This window comes from Panulirus ornatus, chromosome 10 (assembly GCF_036320965.1).
Source record: "Panulirus ornatus isolate Po-2019 chromosome 10, ASM3632096v1, whole genome shotgun sequence".
Lineage (NCBI taxonomy): Eukaryota > Metazoa > Arthropoda > Malacostraca > Decapoda > Palinuridae > Panulirus > Panulirus ornatus.
The window spans coordinates 24,944,379-24,967,923 of record NC_092233.1 but is presented as its reverse complement, the minus strand read 5'-3'; the positions used below and the strand labels follow the sequence as shown (position 1 = coordinate 24,967,923).

Genomic DNA, 23,545 nt, shown 5'->3' with positions numbered 1-23,545 from the left:
GAACGAATTCATGTCTCATAAAGAGTAGGATTTATGGTCTAAGTCTCTTTATCTTTATTCTCTCCTTCGAAATTCACACCTTACACGAGAGTCATGTTCGCCTTCGCAGGGAATGTCGCTCCAACGTTTAACGAAGGTGCAGCTTAAGCTTGCCTCTCCCTTCTGGACAGTCACTTCGGCCTTAAGCTGTGCACGTTTTAACGTCGACCTAGCTCAACCCGGGGTCCGTCCTCTCCCCTTCTTATGTCCGTCGTTTAATTTTTCTCTCCTTCCATCTTTATCGACTAATTCATTGTCGTTGTCGAGAACGCCTTATGAGCCTTCATTTGTTTTGTAACAGCACTCATGAAACCCTACTTCTGGTAACATTACTATAACCCAACGTTGATTCTTTGACCACGTATAGCGGTGTTTTAATAAAGCCCTAATTACAAGACCATCATCTTGTTTCATCGCTGACTATACCTCCTTCCTCTTCAACTTTTTCTTGTTTTCTTTCCATTTCTTTTTTTTTGTTGTGTATATAAACTGCAGTTGTTCGCACGCAGGGTGTACAGACTTGCACACCCTCGTCTCCCCACGAGCGGCAAGATGAGTTTTGCACGGGTACGGAGATGTCTGAACCGTCCATATCACTGACATGTGTCTCGCTGTGACTGGATATGTAATTTAGTGTATATGAAAGAAGGTCCGACTTCCTTCACCACTCAGCCTCCAGAAATATCGCTGTCCTACCCAACCTTTCCATGATTTTTTGTCTTGCATCTCATGACCATCCTCAACGTACATTTTCCTTTCCTTCCACAAAGTCGTAACTAAGAAAATGTATTTTCAGTCATCTGAAGACGACGTTGCGATCCTTAGGCTCGACGATACGACCCTTGGGTACGATGAGCCTTCTGACCTGACCCTTGAGGGTTAGGTCAGAGGCCGGGGCCACCCACACCCAAGGGTCATCTCGTCATATTCATGGGGTTTGAGTGTAGAACATGGAGAGAGGGTGACTACTGTGTTCCCTGGAGTGTGAGTCAAACTCATCTTGCATCTAGATCACAGTTGCGAGGCATCATGATTGTTGTACGACCGTCAGCCGCACTGGCTGCTTGCCAGTGGGAAGAGGTGATACTGAACGAGTCTTTTGCATGTGGTTGATCGAAGCATTAGATGGTTAACTAGCGCAGAAGAACTGCTAGGGATGTCTACTGGAACATGAAGATAACCAGCGCAAGAGGAATGTTGGGGATATTTACTGGAACTTGACCGTAACTAGAGCAGAAGAACAGCTATGGATGTTTACTGGAACATGAAGGGCACTATCCAGAGACTTTGACATTTCCATAAGACCGTGAATTATATCTGAGCGCCACGGATCCTGAGGGTGTAACGAGAATAGTTGAAATAACATAACTGTAATCCAAGACGCCGTCTGGCGAACTTAACAGTTTAAGATTCTAGGAACACACTCGAAGCGCCTCACAGGATAAAGAAAAAGTTAAATCCTTTTAAACCGTTTCGTGCTCGCTCAGGTTTTCCGGAGATGCAGTTAAACATTAATTAAGTTAACTCAGTCAGTGTTTATTCTCCGTGGAGATCCGTAACCCATGAATTTACCCTTTTTACCTCCTTCCCCTTTGGAGGTGGAGTATATAAAGGCTGATGCTGTGCTGAGAAAGATGATTAAACCAGCATGGCCGGCCAGCATGAGTGATGATGAAGTATTCAGTCGGGGGTGAGCCTGGAACACGGCCCTGTGCTCTTCATACCCGGCCACCTCCCGGTGGTCATAGTAGCAACCTCGATCATCAGGGTCATCTGTATTGGCAGCTGGCACAACTGTAGGATGAGGACACCTCACTCCACACTACTTGATAGCGTCATGTTGCTCCTCTGCTCTGTTACTTTAATTCACCTAGACTGTATATGTATTTCTTATTTTTTCCTTCGCGTTTTGGTAAAATTAGCTTAAAATAGATTCGACTTCGTACATTTTATATCCCATTTTCACTTTGATAGTCTACCGTGACGGCCTTGACACACACATTGTACCCTCACTTAGCACAGCCTGACAAACGTTCTTCCTTACGCCAAAAATTACGAGACATCACTTTTAACAGCGACCGTAATGACGACAGTAGTCATTGACTTACCAGCTACGTTGATCGTGTGACAGGTGGTGGTTCCACGGACGTGCACAACAGGTCTGACATTCCCGGGAAATGCGATAAGGAGGCTACACAAATTTGGCCAACAGTACCAAAAGATTATATTGAAAAGTTGTGCTGGTATCAGTTACGTTATGATTTTTGTTTTTGATCTCTTGATCAAACTGGCTGGTTGAGCTACCACCAAGCAGCTTACACACATCTAGACATCATAGCATTGTATCATCATGTTCGTCACAACTGCCACGTTATTAAGATAAAATCTGCAGCGATAAGGGGAGAAAATTGTCGTCGTAACTCACATAGGCGTTGTGAAAGCTTACGCGAGCTGAGATCACTGAGTCATGATACACCTGAAGCATAAAACTGCCATAACCAAAAGTTTGTTTATGGATCGACAGCTTACGAGTAGGTCTGCGTGATGTCCACCAGGCGAAATTCAATGCCTTCGCCTCAGAAACCCGTGTTACCCAGGGAACTATGCTGAGACTTCTTCTGTTTTTCATTTCCGTGTTTAACGTAGATGCAGAAATTGAGGAAAACGAGAAACACACACACACACACACACACACACACACACACACATACACACATCTTCATATAGGTAGGGATGACGTGAACCTTTGCTGGTGATGTATCTATCTATCTATATATCTATCTATCTATCTATCTATCTATCTATCTATATATATATATATATATATATATATATATATATATATATATATATATATTTCTTTCAAACTATTCGCCATTTTCCGCGTTAGCGAGGTAGCGTTAAGAACAGAGAACTGGGCCTTTGAGGGAATATCCTCACCTGGCCCCCTTCTCTGTTCCTTCTTTTGGAAAATTAAAAAAAAGAAAAATAATAATGAGAGGGGAGGATTTCCAGCCCCCCGCTCCCTCCCCTTTTAGTCGCCTTCTACGACTCGCTGGGAATACGTGGGAAGTATTCTTTCTCCCATCCCCAGGGATGATATATATATATATATATATATATATATATATATATATATATATATATATATATATATATATATGTATATATATATGAGACCAAGCTGACACAGCAGAGCCGTTTTCGTTAATGCCGACTGCATGTTACACTGGTTATTCTTTACACTGAGAGCAAAGGAGGTAGAAATAGTGATGGCGATTTATTCATCACACATAATCTCTGGACCAGAGTTATGTTATGTGGTCATTACCTTTAAATGTGGGCGAAACTGCTGTGAGGAAATACGCAGCGAACGTACAGCGCCCACAGTAACTCAGGAGAATGAGTGTGGGAGGTATTAGTACAGGCGATTAAACTTGGGTGTTACGTCCATGTTCAGTACAGGTGTTCGACACCCTGATGGCTATATTCTTTCTGATATGATATAGGCTCGCAGCATACAGGTGTAATGAATGGGATGCAGGTGTGCAACAGCAGACAGGTATTGCGAAACATACAGGTGTGCTACAGTAGACAGGTGTTGCGAAACATACAGGTGTGCAACAGGCATCGACATACAGGTGAAGCAGGGGTGGCCCCACGTCAGCCCCAGCAGGGCCTGCGTGGCAGATGGTGGCGGAGCAGGGGGCGGCTGAGGCCACCCACCAACACACTCCACCAATCTAACTTTCCACATCGAGCGAAAAAAGAATAACTTTTTTTTTTTGTCTCATTAAAGTGAGTAATCTCAGGGCGTTGGTGATGGATGGAATTATTGCCTCCTCCTCCTTCTCCTCCTCCTCCTCTTCCTCCTCCTCCTTCTCCTCCTCCTCCTCTTCCTCCTCCTCTTCCTCCTCCTCTTCTTTATCTTCTTCTTCCGGAGATACACTCGCTGTCTCCAGAGGCCTGGTAGTGAGGACAGCTCTGGCGCTCTTCTCTTACTTCGAGCTTAGCGATGGCTTCCAAGGTCCTCTGTCTCTCATACCTCGATCTCAGACCGACCCAGCTGTCATGTTGCGCCCCCTGCTCACTCAGGTTGTTAGAGGCCGCAACCCGCTGTTGATGTGAGGTGAAAAATTGTAATTCTTAAGACCATCGGAGTGAAAAGCACTAACGCCATTATTCAAGATCAGTCATGTATATTTCATGTGTGAATACCCTAATCAAGGTTGAGGGAGCAGAAGAGGATGTGTTGAAATGGTTTGGTCACATGGAGAGAATGAGTGAGGAAAGATTGACAAAGAGGATATATGTGTCAGAGGTGGAGGGAACGAGGAGAAGTGGGAGACCAGATTGGAGGTGGAAGGATATAGTGAAAAAGATTTTGAGCAATCGGGGCCTGAACATGCAGGAGGGTGAAAGGCGTGCAAGGAAATAGAGTGAATTGGAACGATGTGGTATAACTGGGTCGACGTGCTGTCAGTGGATTGAACCAGGGCATGTGAATGACAGCTAGAGACTGAGTGTGAACGAATGAGGCCTTTGTTGTCTTTTCCTAGCGCTACCTCGCGCGCGTGCGGGGGGAGGGGGTTGTCATTTCATGTGTGGCGGGGTGGTGACGGGAATGAATAAAGGCAGCAAGATGAATTATGTATATGCGTACATATGTTTATGTTTGTGTATTTATATATATATATATATATATATATATATTTTTTTTTTTTTTTTTTTTTTTTTTTATACTTTGTCGCTGTCTCCCGCGTTTGCGAGGTAGCGCAAGGAAACAGACGAAAGAAATGGCCCAACCCCCCCATACACATGTACATACACACGTCCACACACGCAAATATACACACCTACACAGCTTTCCATGGTTCACCCCAGACGCTTCACATGCCTTGATTCAATCCACTGACAGCACGTCAACCCCTGTATACCACATCGCTCCAATTCACTCTATTCCTTGCCCTCCTTTCACCCTCCTGCATGTTCAGGCCCCGATCACACAAAATCCTTTTCACTCCATCTTTCCACCTCCAATTTGGTCTCCCTCTTCTCCTCGTTCCCTCCACCTCCGACACATATATCCTCTTGGTCAATCTTTCCTCACTCATTCTCTCCATGTGCCCAAACCATTTCAAAACACCCTCTTCTGCTCTCTCAACCACGCTCTTTTTATTTCCACACATCTCTCTTACCCTTACGTTACTTACTCGATCAAACCACCTCACACCACACATTGTCCTCAAACATCTCATTTCCAGCACATCCATCCTCCTGCGCACAACTCTATCCATAGCCCACGCCTCGCAACCATACAACATTGTTGGAACTACTATTCCTTCAAACATACCCATTTTTGCTTTCCGGGATAATGTTCTCGACTTCCACACATTTTTCAAGGCTCCCAAAATTTTCGCCCCCTCCCCCACCCTATGATCCACTTCCGCTTCCATGGTTCCATCCGCTGACAGATCCACTCCCAGATATCTAAAACACTTCACTTCCTCCAGTTTTTCACCATTCAAACTCACCTCCCAACTGACTTGACCCTCAACCCTACTGTACCTAATAACCTTGCTCTTATTCACATTTACTCTTAACTTTCTTCTTCCACACACTTTACCAAACTCCGTCACCAGCTTCTGCAGTTTCTCACATGAATCAGCCACCAGCGCTGTATCATCAGCGAACAACAACTGACTCACTTCCCAAGCTCTCTCATCCCCAACAGACTTCATACTTGCCCCTCTTTCCAAAACTCTTGCATTTACCTCCCTAACAACCCCATCCATAAACAAATTAAACAACCATGGAGACATCACACACCCCTGCCGCAAACCTACATTCACTGAGAACCAATCACTTTCCTCTCTTCCTACACGTACACATGCCTTACATCCTCGATAAAAACTTTTCACTGCTTCTAACAACTTGCCTCCCACACCATATATTCTTAATACCTTCCACAGAGCATCTCTATCAACTCTATCATATGCCTTCTCCAGATCCATAAATGCTACATACAAATCCATTTGCTTTTCTAAGTATTTCTCACATACATTCTTCAAAGCAAACACCTGATCCACACATCCTCTACCACTTCTGAAACCACACTGCTCTTCCCCAATCTGATGCTCTGTACATGCCTTCACCCTCTCAATCAATACCCTCCCATATAATTTACCAGGAATACTCAACAAACTTATACCTCTGTAATTTGAGCACTCACTCTTATCCCCTTTGCCTTTGTACAATGGCACTATGCAAGCATTCCGCCAATCCTCAGGCACCTCACCATGAGTCATACATACATTAAATAACCTTAGCAACCAGTCAACAATACAGTCACCCCCTTTTTTAATAAATTCCACTGCAATACCATCCAAACCTGCTGCCTTGCCGGCTTTCATCTTCCGCAAAGCTTGTGGCATGAGAAGAGTGGGAGGTGGGCTGTTTAGAAAGGGTAGTGAGTGGTGGGATGAAGAAGTAAGAGTATTAGTGAAAGAGAAGAGAGAGGCATTTGGACGATTTTTGCAGGGAAAAAATGCAATTGAGTGGGAGAAGTATAAAAGAAAGAGACAGGAGGTCAAGAGAAAGGTGCAAGAGGTGAAAAAAAGGGCAAATGAGAGTTGGGGTGAGAGACTATCAGTAAATTTTAGGGAGAATAAAAAGATGTTCTGGAAGGAGGTAAATAGGGTGCGTAAGACAAGGGAGCAAATGGGAACTTCAGTGAAGGGCGTAAATGGGGAGGTGATAACAAGTAGTGGTGATGTGAGAAGGAGATGGAATGAGTATTTTGAAGGTTTGTTGAATGTGTCTGATGACAGAGTGGCAGATATAGGGTGTTTGGGTCGAGGTGGTGTGCAAAGTGAGAGGGTTAGGGAAAATGATTTGGTAAACAGAGAAGAGGTAGTAAAAGCTTTGCGGAAGATATATATATATATTTTTTTTTTTTTTTTTTTTTTTATACTTTGTCGCTGTCTCCCGCGTTTGCGAGGTAGCGCAAGGAAACAGACGAAAGAAATGGCCCAACCCCCCCCCCCCCCATACACATGTACATACACACGTCCACACACGCAAATATACATACCTACACAGCTTTCCATGGTTTACCCCAGACGCTTCACATGCCTTGATTCACTCCACTGACAGCACGTCAACCCCTGTATACCACATCACTCCAATTCACTCTATTCCTTGCCCTCCTTTCACCCTCCTGCATGTTCAGGCCCCGATCACACAAAATCTTTTTCACTCCATCTTTCCACCTCCAATTTGGTCTCCCTCTTCTCCTCGTTCCCTCCACCTCCGACACATATATCCTCTTGGTCAATCTTTCCTCACTCATTCTCTCCATGTGCCCAAACCATTTCAAAACACCCTCTTCTGCTCTCTCAACCACGCTCTTTTTATTTCCACACATCTCTCTTACCCTTACGTTACTTACTCGATCAAACCACCTCACACCACACATTGTCCTCAAACATCTCATTTCCAGCACATCCATCCTCCTGCGCACAACTCTATCCATAGCCCATGCCTCGCAACCATACAACATTGTTGGAACCACTATTCCTTCAAACATACCCATTTTTGCTTTCCGAGATAATGTTCTCGACTTCCACACATTTTTCAAGGCTCCCAAAATTTTCGCCCCCTCCCCCACCCTATGATCCACTTCCGCTTCCATGGTTCCATCCGCTGACAGATCCACTCCCAGATATCTAAAACACTTCACTTCCTCCAGTTTTTCTCCATTCAAACTCACCTCCCAATTGACTTGACCCTCAACCCTACTGTACCTAATAACCTTGCTCTTATTCACATTTACTCTTAACTTTCTTCTTCCACACACTTTACCAAACTCAGTCACCAGCTTCTGCAGTTTCTCACATGAATCAGCCACCAGCGCTGTATCATCAGCGAACAACAACTGACTCACTTCCCAAGCTCTCTCATCCCCAACAGACTTCATACTTGCCCCTCTTTCCAGGACTCTTGCATTTACCTCCCTAACAACCCCATCCATAAACAAATTAAACAACCATGGAGACATCACACACCCCTGCCGCAAACCTACATTCACTGAGAACCAATCACTTTCCTCTCTTCCTACACGTACACATGCCTTACATCCTCGATAAAAACTTTTCACTGCTTCTAACAACTTGCCTCCCACACCATATATTCTTAATACCTTCCACAGAGCATCTCTATCAACTCTATCATATGCCTTCTCCAGATCCATAAATGCTACATACAAATCCATTTGCTTTTCTAAGTATTTCTCACATACATTCTTCAAAGCAAACACCTGATCCACACATCCTCTACCACTTCTGAAACCGCACTGCTCTTCCCCAATCTGATGCTCTGTACATGCCTTCACCCTCTCAATCAATACCCTCCCATATAATTTACCAGGAATACTCAACAAACTTATACCTCTGTAATTTGAGCACTCACTCTTATCCCCTTTGCCTTTGTACAATGGCACTATGCACGCATTCCGCCAATCCTCAGGCACCTCACCATGAGTCATACATACATTAAATAACCTTACCAACCAGTCAACAATACAGTCACCCCCTTTTTTAATAAATTCCACTGCAATACCATCCAAACCTGCTGCCTTGCCGGCTTTCATCTTCCGCAAAGCTTTTACTACCTCTTCTCTGTTTACCAAATCATTTTCCCTAACCCTCTCACTTTGCACACCACCTCGACCAAAACACCCTATATCTGCAACTCTGTCATCAGACACATTCAACAAACCTTCAAAATACTCATTCCATCTCCTTCTCACATCACCACTACTTGTTATCACCTCCCCATTTACGCCCTTCACTGAAGTTCCCATTTGCTCACTTGTCTTACGCACCCTATTTACCTCCTTCCAGAACATCTTTTTATTCTCCCTAAAATTTACTGATAGTCTCTCACCCCAACTCTCATTTGCCCTTTTTTTCACCTCTTGCACCTTTCTCTTGACCTCCTGTCTCTTTCTTTTATACTTCTCCCACTCAATTGCATTTTTTCCCTGCAAAAATCGTCCAAATGCCTCTCTCTTCTCTTTCACTAATACTCTTACTTCTTCAACCCACCACTCACTACCCTTTCTAAACAGCCCACCTCCCACTCTTCTCATGCCACAAGCATCTTTTGCGCAATCCATCACTGATTCCCTAAATACATCCCATTCCTCCCCCACTCCCCTTACTTCCATTGTTCTCACCTTTTTCCATTTTGTACACAGTCTCTCCTGGTACTTCCCCACACAGGTCTCCTTCCCAAGCTCACTTACTCTCACCACCTTCTTTACCCCAACACTCACTCCTCTTTTCTGAAAACCCATACTAATCTTCACCTTAGCCTCCACAAGATAATGATCAGACATCCCTCCAGTTGCACCTCTCAGCACATTAACATCCAAAAGTCTCTCTTTCGCACGCCTGTCAATTAACACGTAATCCAATAACGCTCTCTGGCCATCTCTCCTACTTACATAAGTATACTTATGTATATCTCGCTTTTTAAACCAGGTATTCCCAATCATCAGTCCTTTTTCAGCACATAAATCTACAAGCTCTTCACCATTTCCATTTACAACACTGAACACCCCATGCATACCAATTATTCCCTCAACTGCCACATTACTCACCTTTGCATTCAAATCACCCATCACTATAACCCGGTCTCGTGCATCAAAACCGCTAACACACTCATTCAGCTGCTCCCAAAACACTTGCCTCTCATGATCTTTCTTCTCATGCCCAGGTGCATATGCACCAATAATCACCCACCTCTCTCCATCAACTTTCAATTTTACCCATATTAATCGAGAATTTACTTTCTTACATTCTATCACATACTCCCACAACTCCTGTTTCAGGAGTATTGCTACTCCTTCCCTTGCTCTTGTCCTCTCACTAACCCCTGACTTCACTCCCCAGACATTTCCAAACCACTCTTCCCCTTTACCCTTGAGCTTCGTTTCACTCAGAGCCAAAACATCCAGGTTCCTTTCCTCAAACATACTACCTATCTCTCCTTTTTTCACATCTTGGTTACATCCACACACATTTAGGCACCCCACTCTGAGCCTTCGAGGAGGATGATCACTCCCCGCGTGACTCCTTCTTCTGTTTCCCATTTTATATATATATATATATATATATATATATATATATATATATATACGTTGAAATGTATAGGTATGTATATGTGTGTGTGGACGTATATGTATATACATGTGTATGTGGGTGGATTGGGCCATTCTTTCGTCTGTTTCCTTGCGCTACCTCGCTAACGCGGGAGACAGCGACAAGGTATGATATATATATATATATATATATGCTGATAACTACGAGGTCAATGAAACACAATAAGTTTAGTATATTTTTGTGTATGATCACATCGTCAGGGGAGATGCAAGAATATGTGCACCTCAGCCTAAGACGGGTGCCTATTTTGTCGACTCATCTCTAAGGTATGATGAACAGCTAAGTTGACCGTGGCCCGGCTGCCACGACCGGGATTCGAACCTATACAGTCGATCCCGGGCTTCCTGCGAATGTGTCACGTTCAGTAATGATAACATTAACACCACAGTCTGTATTATTTACAAAGTCAAATTGTTGTTGCGTTCTTTGGCCGAGTGGTCCATAGATGAAGGCTTTACCCTCAGGTGTCTGACCGAAAGAATTAAGTAAAGGGAGAAAAGTTCCTCTCGCCACAAGGCAGGCTCTCCCATGCATGAACGACACGATTCATGTGCCTCGTGAGGTACAGTTAGGTTATATACATAAGCCTTCACACACACACATACACACACACACACACACACACACACACACACACACACACACACACACACACGTATACAAAGGCAAGCATCCATGTAACACAAACTGTAATAATTATTCACAAGGCTAGATATTTTCACAGCGAATTGTGGGTGAATTGTGGTGATAAGTGACAGAGTTACGGTGCTTCGGTACTCTTAAGTATATCCATCTCACGTTTGGTCACCTGACACTTAAAGAAGCAATAAAGAACTGTTGGAGAAGGTCCAGAGGAGGGCGGCCAATATGGTCCCTGCAGTAAGAATGGCTTTGAAGGTGGCTGCCTTGGAAATAAGATGAGAAAGGGGAGACGATTACAGCCTTGAAGTTTGCGAATGAATTTGGCGCCTTGGAGAGCGATCGCTTCACGGAAAGATGACAAGACAGAGCATCCAGAGGACGTAGCAAGATACTAAGCACGAAACCTGGTTGAAAAGATGTAAATAAAGACTTTGTGTCACGAGTTGTGGGTGAATGGAGTGAAGATAGTGATGAAATTTTGAATTTAAAGAAAAAGAGAAGACGGTTTTAAAGAGCCGTACGATAGTTTAAATGGAGATGGCTTAAGAGGTCTTCTACCTCCAAAGCTCGGGCTGTGTCCAAACTGCTGAGTTTGGGTCGTTGGTCGACCAGGCCGTTGGGGCTGCACGAGTGTAGAGAATTCACCCCCTCCCACCTATAATTTACAAACAGGTAATTACAACACACACACACACACACACACACACACACACACACATACATCCCGGACCACTGTTCCCACACAGCTCATTTTACAGGTGACCGCCGAGGAAAATTGGTCATCTGTAAAGCTCAAACCGTGAACAATACTGTATCACGAGTGGCCCTTAAGTGGGTCGGGTTGTTGGTGCGGACGGAGTACCGAGCGTGGAAATATACGTACATGGCGAGTCTTTATCGTGTGTGGCTGGTGGGCGGGTGGTTGGCTGGGCTGGGTGGGTGGGAGTGTTTTACGGCGAGCTGTGAGCCGTCAGGGCCAAAAGGAGGCTTGGGAGAAGGTTGATGGTACGTGGCTTTAGCTTTACTGTTTCTCGTCTGTTCCTCCTGATGGTATGGTGTGGTGTGGTGCAGCTGCAAGTGTCAGGCGCGAGTGTGAGGGAGTACGACGACTTCATAAGGAGAATTTGTGATCTCTTGTTCGCTGAGGGATTAACAGCACTGAACAGTTGTCTAGCCATATCTTCTTAATATCTTTAAACTTTCCGAGTTTTAAATGTACTGATGGTCTTTGCCTGACCACCTGAGCTGGCCAGATAAAAAGAAAACGAAGTACATGAGAGTATATCTTCTAAGGTAAGTAAAAAGTGGAAAGATTACCCCCCCAAGAGATAAAGTCTCATGCTACCAGATCCCATATCCCCGCAAGATAGCGCAAGGAAAGACAGTGTTCCATGTTTCATTCTTTACGAGTTGTGAACCATCAGGGTCTCTTGTGTTTCTAAGTGTTTCCGCAAAACAACTTCCTCAGTGGAAGTTCCCACTTTAAAGAAAAAAAAAAAGATGGTCCAGGTCAGCATACATCTGAAATTCAGTGATGAAAGTAGTAACTTGGAGTAAACTAGTTGGTGTTACATGTTTGATGTACGTAATGTGATGTAACGTGACATCAGTGTGGTACATGATGTGATGTAACGAGACATCAGTGTGGTACATGATGTGATGTAACGTGACATCAGTGTGGTACACGATGTGATGTAACATGACATCAGTGTGGTAAATAATGTGATGTGACGTGACATCAGTGTGGTACATGATGTGATGTAACGTGACATCAGTGTGGTACATGATGTGATGTAACGTGACATCAGTGTTGTACATAATGTGATGTAACGTGACATCAGTGTTGTACATAATGTGATGTAACGTGACATCAGTGTGGTATATAATTTCCCTCGAGGTGCCAGATGTTTGAGTCGTCACTTGTTGAGTAAAGATGACTTGCAGTGCGCAGTAGGGTTCACCCGCCCAGCCAGCCGCCCAGCCAGCCGCCCGGCACTGGTCGATCATGCCACATGTCTCCCCATAGTCAAAGGCATCGCCAGTACCTGTGGTGGCATTCCCCGATGATGCCACTGTCTGGGGTTCTTGCCAACAGTGCCAGCATATGTGGTTCAGGTCGACAGTGCCTGTGTATGTAATTCTCGTCGACAATGCCTGTGTATGTAGCTCTGGTGGACAGTGCCAGTATCTGCGGCTCTGGTCAAAAGTGCTAATATCTGTGGGTTAAATTGACAATGCCAGTAGTTTTGACACTGGTCGAGGGTGTCATTATTCGTGACTCTGGTCTACAGTGCCAGTATCTGTGGCTCTGGTCTGTAGTTCCCATTTCTCTAATTCTAGCCTACAACAATAGTATCTGTACCTCTGGTCTACAGTGCCAGTATTTGTTGGTCTGGTAGACATCAGTATCTGTACCTCTGGTCTACAGTGCCAGTATTTGTTGGTCTGGTCGACAGCATCAGTATCTGTGGCTCTGGTCGACCCTCGCTCTTTCTGAATCGGGAATATTCATCATTGTTAAACGGCATCTCACACTAGGCGGAGTTGTGAGAGATATTGGCAAGACTACACAACTATGTTACTGTATTACTGTCTCCTCACACACATCTGTATTACTGTATTATTGTCTTCTCTCACACAACTGTATTACTGTCTCCTCTCACATTCAGCACCTGACCTGTTGCCATCCCAGCGGTGGTCGGGAGGTACTGAGATATGGCATCTGAGTTGGATCATTCCTGTAGTGTCTTCGTAGGGGTGATCAGTAGCGTGGATCACCTGTCTTATTCACGTTACAGGAGTAATGTTGAATACATCTTAATGTGATGTCTGTTTCTCACGAATACATGACGAGCATTGAGGAGCAATGTTCAGCTTAAGTCTACTTACCGTCTACGATGACACCTGTTACACGTAGAGCTGGGTCGTTATAGAGAGCTTATATACATATATATACCATCCTCCCTCTGTCTTAAGGATCTCCTGGGTTGAACACACAGTATAGGTAGCGTCATGAGTGTGTGGGATGTAGCAGCGCGGGAGGTCCTACTCTTATTAATGCTTTGTGATGATGTGTCCCACGTAGCGGAGCACCTGTGGGGAGTTGGAGGTTGTTTGAACAAGCTGTTCCCAGTGAGGTACTCCTAGAAGCATTGATAACCATTTTCTTTTTATCATTTTAACCAAAGATCCATCTCTTTATTCCGTGTAAAGAACCTGTGAATAAGAAATAATGTCATTATAAATGAATCCTGTGATCTTGACACGTGGTTAAGAGCAACACTGTGTGATGCTCAAAGCCTATAGGACCATGGCTGTGCAGTACAGCCGTTCACAGAGAGCAGTTTAACCCACTCAGACTCTCGCTTGCGGAAAGTGCTTTCGAGGGGATTCATCCACACACTCCCCTCACCTCGAGGCTGAGCCACAAGTGTCCTCTCCTGGCACGGGCCAGTGTCTCACGACGACCCCCCAGGTCCTCTGCTTTTGTGCTAAGTTTGGAGTCACATTGACCCTCTTTTCTGTTGTGAGGGGATCCGTCATCCAGTGCCGAAAGCCAGATGCCTCTTTGGCAGTCTCTTCGCGATATGGCTCAGGTCCTGCCACGACCAAGATGGTATTAAGGAAATCCAGTTCGCACCTGGATCCTGCATGGAAGCCATTCCCACCTGAGTGCGACAGATTTATCTCGATGTGATGACCGTCATCATCTGGAATGTTGACCCCATCAAGGAGCTCCTGCTGCAGAGAGCTGGATGTGTTGACTGCAGGCACCAGGCCTGACCCTTGTGTGCGTCAGGTCCGCGTCTGTTTCCTCTCTGCATTGCGTAATGTTTTGTGACGTAACCTGATTTACTTCGACGTTTTCTGTTAATTATATAGACTATGCGTTTTTCTTTTTTTTCAAAATAAAAAATGACTGAATTATAGTTCTATATTTTTGTAATGTTATTTATAGCTTTACTTTGCCCAGGTAACCGAGTTAAGGATTTTTACCCCCTGATGTTATTCTATTGTTTGTGTGTGTGTGTGTGTGTGTGATTGCTACTTGTTTACTGTTTTTGTTTACAGTGTGTGCTACGGGGAGAGAGTTTTACACTTCTGTTGCCCCATCTCTTAACCTTGGCTGTATGTGCCATGTTTTTAGTTCTATTTACGTATGTATGCACACACACACAGACACACACACAGACACACACACACAGACACACACACACAGACACACACACACACACACACACACACACACACACACACACACACACACACACACACACACACCAAGCCAGGTACCCACTTATCGATCAGCCTCGAGGAAAAGATGAACAAGTGGGTAATGGATGGGTTGAGCCAAATGCCACGCCCAGGATTCGAACCGATACAAGTCCCACCCCGGGCTGGCCCGTGCTGACTCATTCATGGTCAGTAACGCAAACCATTACAACACGGAGGCCCGTGTGTGTGTGTGTGTGTGTGTGTGTGTGTGTGTGTGTGTGTGTCTGTGTTTTGTCGAAATGATGAACATAGGTGAGGGTACCGCCCCCTCCCCCTCCTCCCCGGCAGCGCCCTGCGGACGGTCCCACACAATGGCTTGGGTGCAAAAACCAGGAGCCTATTCTCCGTCATAATAACTCATTCATCCTGGAGCCCCTCCGGTGCTGGCAGTGACAAAGGCTCCATTCCAAGGGTGGTGCCTCCTCCTCCTCCTGCCTCCCCCCACCCCACCCTCCTCCTCCTCCTCCTCCTCCTCCTCCTCCTCCTCCTCCTCCTCCAGAGTCCCTCCACCTGTTGTTCTGGTCGTGCCTCTCTGTTTGCGTCGCCTCCAGTCTAATGTCATCTCTCTCTCTCTGTCTCCCTCTTACTCTCTCTGTTCGTGTCACTGTTTCTTTCTGTTGGTGTCTGTGTGTTGCTCTGGCCGTGACGTACACACACACACACACACACACACACACACACACCGTAGATGCTGCTCGCCTGTGTATAGCCGTCTCGTTGATGCTGTGCCCCTCGCCTTCTGCCCAGAGTGTCGAACTCTCTGCCTGATGGCGGTCGTTTCTATCTCCCCTTTCCTGAAAGCCAAGTTTTAGAGGACCCGTCCAGCCTCGCGTGGCAGCGACAGTCGCTCTACAGTTTACTAACTTTGGCGTGACAGTTGACAGTCGAGTATCGGGGACAGACCACAAAGCCTTTCGGTACCTGAGTTTCCTCTATAGTGAGGCCTTGTCTGTAACTTCTCCCTTGACCTCTAGTTAGCGGTTCTCCATTTTAGAGTCCCTCAGCTCTACTGCGTTTTTTTTTTTCATGAATATCGTCGTTCTGAATCTCGTCGTTCACGTTGTCGCCCTCGGCTGGAGGTGGCTCGTGGTGTGGTGATCGATACGGGGCGTTAAGGACCCGAGTCGTCCCACCACCTACCTGGGTCTCGGAGATGTTAAGTACCTGCTTCTGATGTCACTTCACGGGAGTTGATCATCAAAACCCCCCTCCCCTCCCGCTCCTGACGAAGGGCCAACTTTGGCACCGGGTTGAACTCGTCCCTCCAGACTTGGCAAGTTTACACGAGGATATTAAGACAGCTTTACGAAGTTGTTTATGAAGCTACGTGGTGTCGAGGTGGTTTAGCAGGGAGTGGAAAGAGAGAGAGGGTGATACACAGTGGGGCATGGCAGTGTACGCGTTGTGTGTAAAGATGCGCCTGGCGGTCAGGTGTGTGTCTCTGGGTGTATGGCAGCATATACGAGGATGTGTGTGTGTGTGTGTGTGTGTGTGTGTGTGTGTGTGTGTGCGTGTGTTGTGTGTGTGACGTATACCATAATGGGATATGTTAGAAAGCAGGGTTCTTTCTATCATCCAGCCATCCTAAGCAGCTCACCTGGGGATTTAAAAGTTGGGTGAGGGAGAAATGGATCGAGATGTGTTGTATTGTACAAGTCATACACCATCATGTTTGGTACCTATATAGATGTTGTACTTGGGAGGATGAGGATTATGAATGGGAGAATGAGTGATGTATATGGAAGGATGAGTATTACATGTGCGAGGATGAGTATTACATATGGAAGGATGAGTATTACATATGGAAGGATGAGTATTACATGTGCGAGGATGAGTATTACATATGGAAGGATGAGTATTACATGTGCGAGGATGAGTATTACATATGGAAGGATGAGTATTACATATGGAAGGATGAGTATTACATGTGCGAGGATGAGTATTACATATGGAAGGATGAGTATTACGTATGGAAGAATGAGTATTACATGTACGAGGATGAGTATGGGTATTTTTTCGCCGCGTCGTTGGCAGCATATTTGACCTCGGCAACACCAGCCAGGGTCGCCCTGTCTCGTGGGTTGAAGACACTGCAGAAAAAAAAGAATGAAGGCATGATGGGCAACACTCAGTACGTCATCACCTAATTTGAAGCTCCTGGCTTACGCAACACTATCAAGCTCAGTGTCTGTACCGCTAACATTAGATTTACCTTGGCTGAGAGGCAACAGTTGGACCCGGGTTGGAATTCCAGTATTATTTGTGATACGGTTATCTCTGATGCCTTACACTTTGAGGACTGTATGAGTAAGTCTTTTTTTTTTTTTATCTCATCTGTTGGTTTATAAGAGTTTGTGCTAACCATCTGTCATGGAAACATGTCGTATCTGTATAGAGTGGTCACGTGATGTAGAAGTCATGAGGTATATGTCACCATCTGTTAGATGTGACATGGTCAAGTGGCAGCCATAGCTTGGTCCTTGGTAGTCGACAGATGGCATCACATGGAACCAGGTCGGTCCATGGCGACAGATGGCATCACATGGAACCAGGTTGGTCCATGGCGACAGATAGCATCACATGGAACCAGATGGGTCCATGGCGACAGATGGCATCACATGGAACCAGATGGGTCCATGGCGACAGATGGCATCACATGGAACCAGATGGGTCCATGGCGACAGATGGCATCACATGGAACCAGGTGGGTCCATGGCGACAGATGGCATCACATGGAACCAGATGGGTCCATGGCGACAGATGGCATCACATGGAACCAGGTGGGTCCATGGCGACAGATGGCATCACATGGAACCAGATGGGTCCATGGCGACAGATGGCATCACATGGAACCAGGTGGGTCCATGGCGACAGATGGCATCACATGGAACCAGATGGGTCCATGGCGACAGATGGCATCACATGGAACCAGATGGGTCCATGGCGACAGATGGCATCACATGGAACCAGATGGGTCCATGGCGACAGATGGCATCACATGGAACCAGATGGGTCCATGGTGTAAGCTGGCAGGCAACAGAGCCGCTGGTTGGCTGGTTTGTTCTTTCTTCTTTAGGTCTATCGACTGGCCGGGTCGTTAAGGCCGAGAGCGTCGTATTGGAACCATTAATTGGAATATCGTAAAACACCTTCCCCAGGTGGTTTAGGGTCGTCCCTCTATGACCATACACGCTCCCAGTGCATCATATGACCTCAGACGTATAAGATTAACACACACATATTGTCATTCAATACTACCATCATATTTTTTTTTTTATCTGGAACATTTAATTAATGAATGAGAGAACTGGTTGAACCTAACCATCCAGAGTTGGCATATGATCTGGGGGTAATGTCTATTGTAATTATCTTCATTTATCTCCCGTATTTGCTTTATTCTCAATGCTGTTGTTTTGCCGAAGTATTTATTTTTTTTCAATACAGTAAAACAAAGTTTCAATATTTGCAGGTATTTTTTCCTTTATTACGTGTTTGCTCGTGTTCTTTATGTAAGCAGTGTGTGTGTGTGTGTGTGTGTGTGTGTGTGTGTGTGTGTGTGTACCTCCTTGCAGTGATCATGTGATACATCCAACATTACCAATACATCATTTCATTATCATGATGTAGTAAGTACTCCAGGTGTTCACACGTCCCTCATAACACCACCACATGACCACCACAACAGCTGCTCTCCGGGTTAGTCATCGTGATGACATGGTGTAAACATTATGTACATGTGTGTGTGTGTGTGTGTGTGTGTGTGTGTGTGTGTAATGTATAGTCATATTGACGATGTGTCTCTCTTTCTTCCCGTGCTGCACAGGGTCGCCTGCGGACAAGGCTGACCTGGAGGTGGGCGACGAGATCCTCGAGGTCAACGGCAAGAGCCTCGAGGACGCCACACACACAGAGGTCATCTCTCATATACACCAGGTGAGGTCACGCCCCATATCGTGAGAGGGAGTATATATATATATATATATATATATATATATATATATATATATATATATATATATATATATATATATAATTTTTTTTTTGTCGCTGTCTCCCGCGTTTGCGAGGTAGCGCAAGGAAACAGACGAAAGAAATGGCCCAACCCACCCCCATACACATGTATATACATACGTCCACACACGCAAATATACATACCTACACAGCTTTCCATGGTTTCCCCCAGACGCTTCACATGCCTTGATTCAATCCACTGACAGCACGTCAACCCCGGTATACCACATCGATCCAATTCACTCTATTCCTTGCCCTTCTTTCACCCTCCTGCATGTTCAGGCCCCGATCACACAAAATCTTTTTCACTCTATCTTTCCACCTCCAATTTGGTCTCCCACTTCTCCTCGTTCCCTCCACCTCCGACACATATATCCTCTTGGTCAAGCTTTCCTCACTCATTCTCTCCATGTGCCCAAACCATTTCAAAACACCCTCTTCTGCTCTCTCAACCACGCTCTTTTTATTTCCACACATCTCTCTTACCCTTACTTTACTTACTCGATCAAACCACCTCACACCACACATTGTCCTCAAACATCTCATTTCCAGCACATCCATCCTCCTGCGCACCACTCTATCCATAGCCCACGCCTCGCAACCATACAAAATTTTTGGAACCACTATTCCTTCAAACATACCCATTTTTGCTTTCCGAGATAATGTTCTCGACTTCCACACATTCTTCAAGGCTCCCAGGATTTTCGCCCCCTCCCCCACCCTATGATCCACTTCCGCTTCCATGGTTCCATCCGTTGCCAGATCCACTCCCAGATTTCTAAAACACTTTACTTCCTCCAGTTTTTCTCCATTCAAACTTACCTCCCAATTGACTTGACCCTCAACCCTACTGTACCTAATAACCTTGCTCTTATTCACATTTACTCTTAACTTTCTTCTTTCACACACTTTACCAAACTCAGTCACCAGCTTCTGCAGTTTCTCACATGAATCAGCCACCAGCGCTGTATCATCAGCGAACAACAACTGACTCACTTCCCAAGCTCTCTCATCCCCAACAGACTTCATACTTGCCCCTCTTTCCAAAACTCTTGCATTCACCTCCCTAACAACCCCATCCATAAACAAATTAAACAACCATGGAGACATCACACACCCCTGCCGCAAACCTACATTCACTGAGAACCAATCACTTTCCTCTCTTCCTACACGTACACATGTCTTACATCCTCGATAAAAACTTTTCACTGCTTCTAACAGCTTGCCTCCCACACCATATATTCTTAATACCTTCCACAGAGCATCTCTATTAACTCTATCATATGCCTTCTCCAGATCCATAAATGCTACATACAAATCCATATATATATATATATATATATATATATATATATATATATATATATATATATATATATATATATATATATATGTGTGTGTGTGTGTGTGTGTGTGTGTGTGTATAATGACAGGTGGGGTCATGATGTCTTGCATTAAGTTAGGTCATTCAGCTAGGTGAGGTCATATACGAGGGAAGGTCAACTCAGCCAGGTGACATAGACAATTAGGTGAGTTCAGGTGAGACTTTATACATAACTAGATCATATGGCGGTGAGGGGATACAACACGTGTGGAATAATGATAAACGGTAATGATAACAATAATAATGATAATAACAATGATAATAATAATAACAATAATGATGATAAAAATGATAATTATAATGATAATGATAATAATGGTAATAATAATAATAATGATATTAATAATTATATTGATAAGAAGAACAAGAACAAGAATAATGATGATAATAATAGTAATGATAATAATAATAATAGTAATAATGATAATGATAATAATGATGATAATAATAATAATAATAATAATGATAATAATAATGATAATGAACTTTTAATGCATCCAAAAACCAATACTGATAAACAAGGAAAAGAGATTAACTGATAAGAATGATAGCAGAGATGTCACATGTTGACATCTTGTCACATGTCCTTAATGTAATTGAGGATAAGTTTGACCCTAGACCAGGTCAGGGTGTGTGTCGGGAAGCACTGACGTCATCAGAGATCATGTATTTTAGGTCATGTATACATAACAAAGAAGAATTTGGTTGTTATGAATCATCATACATTGCAAAATTACCGTTACCCTTTTGTTTTGTACGCTGTGGCTGCCATATTTTAACTATTGAATTTGAACTTGTTTTTTTACCTTGTTTATCAGAGACGACGATTGTTGAGGTTGCCGGGATGGTAGGGTAATTCCATACTGGCCCTGTTATTGGTGGAACAGAGGCGGGGCAGCGTAGGAGGTCTTGTTCACCACTGAACATCTGACCTATATCCTGATGAACGTATGTTACGCTGACCTTCCACTGATACAGGTATTAAGGCTGGGGCCGCGCGCGCCCCTGAGAAAGGCCAGATAACAAGGAGATTATATCAGAGAGAAACCCACTCTCTCATCTCTGGGTACTGATAAGACGAGGACGAGCCGTCAGGCATGCAAAGATTGTGGAGAGAGGATGAGGAGGATGAACCATCCCACGAAATGCAGAACTGACCGACGGGACTGAACAGACCGCAGTGAGACTGATGACTGTGAGATGAGGAGGTGGCCTAGCAGTGTGGAGGTCGCTCACTGACGTCCTGCTGCAGTCTAGTGGTAACCCACCCGAGGGCAGGAGAGAGAGGGACATCTCATCCACCATTACCCAACATGTCGTAATATATATATATATATATATATATATATATATATATATATATATATATATATGTATTATATTTTTTTTTTATACTATTCGCTATTTCCCGCGTTAGCGAGGTAGCGTTAAGTACAGAGGACTGGGAGTTTGAGGGAATATCCTCACTTGGCCCTCTTCTCTGTTCCTTCTTCTGGAAAATTAAAAAAAAAAAAAAAACGAGAGGGGAGGATTTCCAGCCCCCCGCTCCCTTCCCTTTTAGTCGCCTTCTACGACACGCAGGGAATACGTGGGAAGTATTCTTTCTCCCCTATCCCCAGGGATAATATATATATATATATATATATATATATATATATATATATATATATATATATATATATATATATATATGATTGACGACTCTATCTTGAAGCAGGAAATTTAGGTGTCATCATCATCGAACCGGGGAAAAAAAAGGGTGTTGAAATGATCATTTCTGAGATTTATCTGTTTCTGTTAAACAGGAAGAGCAACGGTGCTGTTACTTTGCATAAGAATATCCTCACCACAACGGCTGCGCTGTTGTCTGAATCCGTCACTACCATCACCATCACCACCGTCACCGTCACCACCATCACCACCATCATAACCATCACTACCACCACCACCACCATCACTACCACCACCACCACCATCACTACCACCACCACCATCACCACCATCACCGTCACCACCACCATCACCACCACCATCACCACCATCATAACCATCACTACCACCACCACCACCATCACTACCACCACCACCACCATCACTACCACCACCACCATCACCACCATCACCGTCACCACCACCATCACCACCACCATCATCACAAACCTCACCATCACCACAACCACCGTCACCACCACCATCACCACCACCACCATCATCACCACCACCACCATCATCACCACCATCACCACCATCACCGTCACCACCACCACCGTCACCTTCACCACCACCATCACCACCACCATCATCACAAACCTCACCATCACCACAACCACCGTCACCACCACCACCATCACCACCATCACCACCATCACCACCACCTTCACCACCACCACCATCACCACCATCACCACCACCTTCACCACCACCACCATCACCACCACCACCACCACCACCACCTTCACCACCACCACCATCACCACCACCATCACCACACTGTAGGATATTTTGCATGTTGGAGGGTTAGGATCTGGTGTGGGGGTCATCCTTCCTCCCTGAAGCTGTTCTCTGAGCCTTCATCATCTCTCTCTCTCTCTCTCTCTCTCTCTCTCTCTCTCTCTCTCTCTCTCTCTCTCTCTCTCTCTCTCTCTCTCTCTCTCCGCCCCCCAATTCCTACCACCCACGGGTTTGTGCAGGCGTGCACCATAAATCCGTCGCCTTTGCTGCTGCTGCTGGAAAAAGAAAAAAAAATATATCAGTCCTTCCAACTGTTTCTACTTCCGTTTTCTGTTCACCCACCTCCCACTTCCCTCCTCCTCCTCCTCCCACTCAGCTCTTCGTCATCATCTCAGTCCTCCCTCGCCCCTTCCTCTCTCCCATATCCGCTTACTCTCTTTCCCTTGTCCATTTCACCTTTCCGGGCCACGAGTACCCTCCCTCCCTCCCCCCCCCCCCCTCCCACAGGCCTCCGGGT

General features: G+C 45.0%; 1 protein-coding gene across 1 annotated transcript in view; it reads left to right on the top strand.

The window, feature by feature from the left end:
* The window catches only part of sdt (MAGUK p55 family member stardust), a 963,188-nt gene that overhangs the window by 426,066 nt on the left and 513,577 nt on the right, over window positions 1-23,545 (top strand). Inside the window, 1 exon segment of the mRNA XM_071665600.1 lies at window positions 19,006-19,115. Within this exon segment, the coding sequence (XP_071521701.1) occupies window positions 19,006-19,115 (110 nt within the window).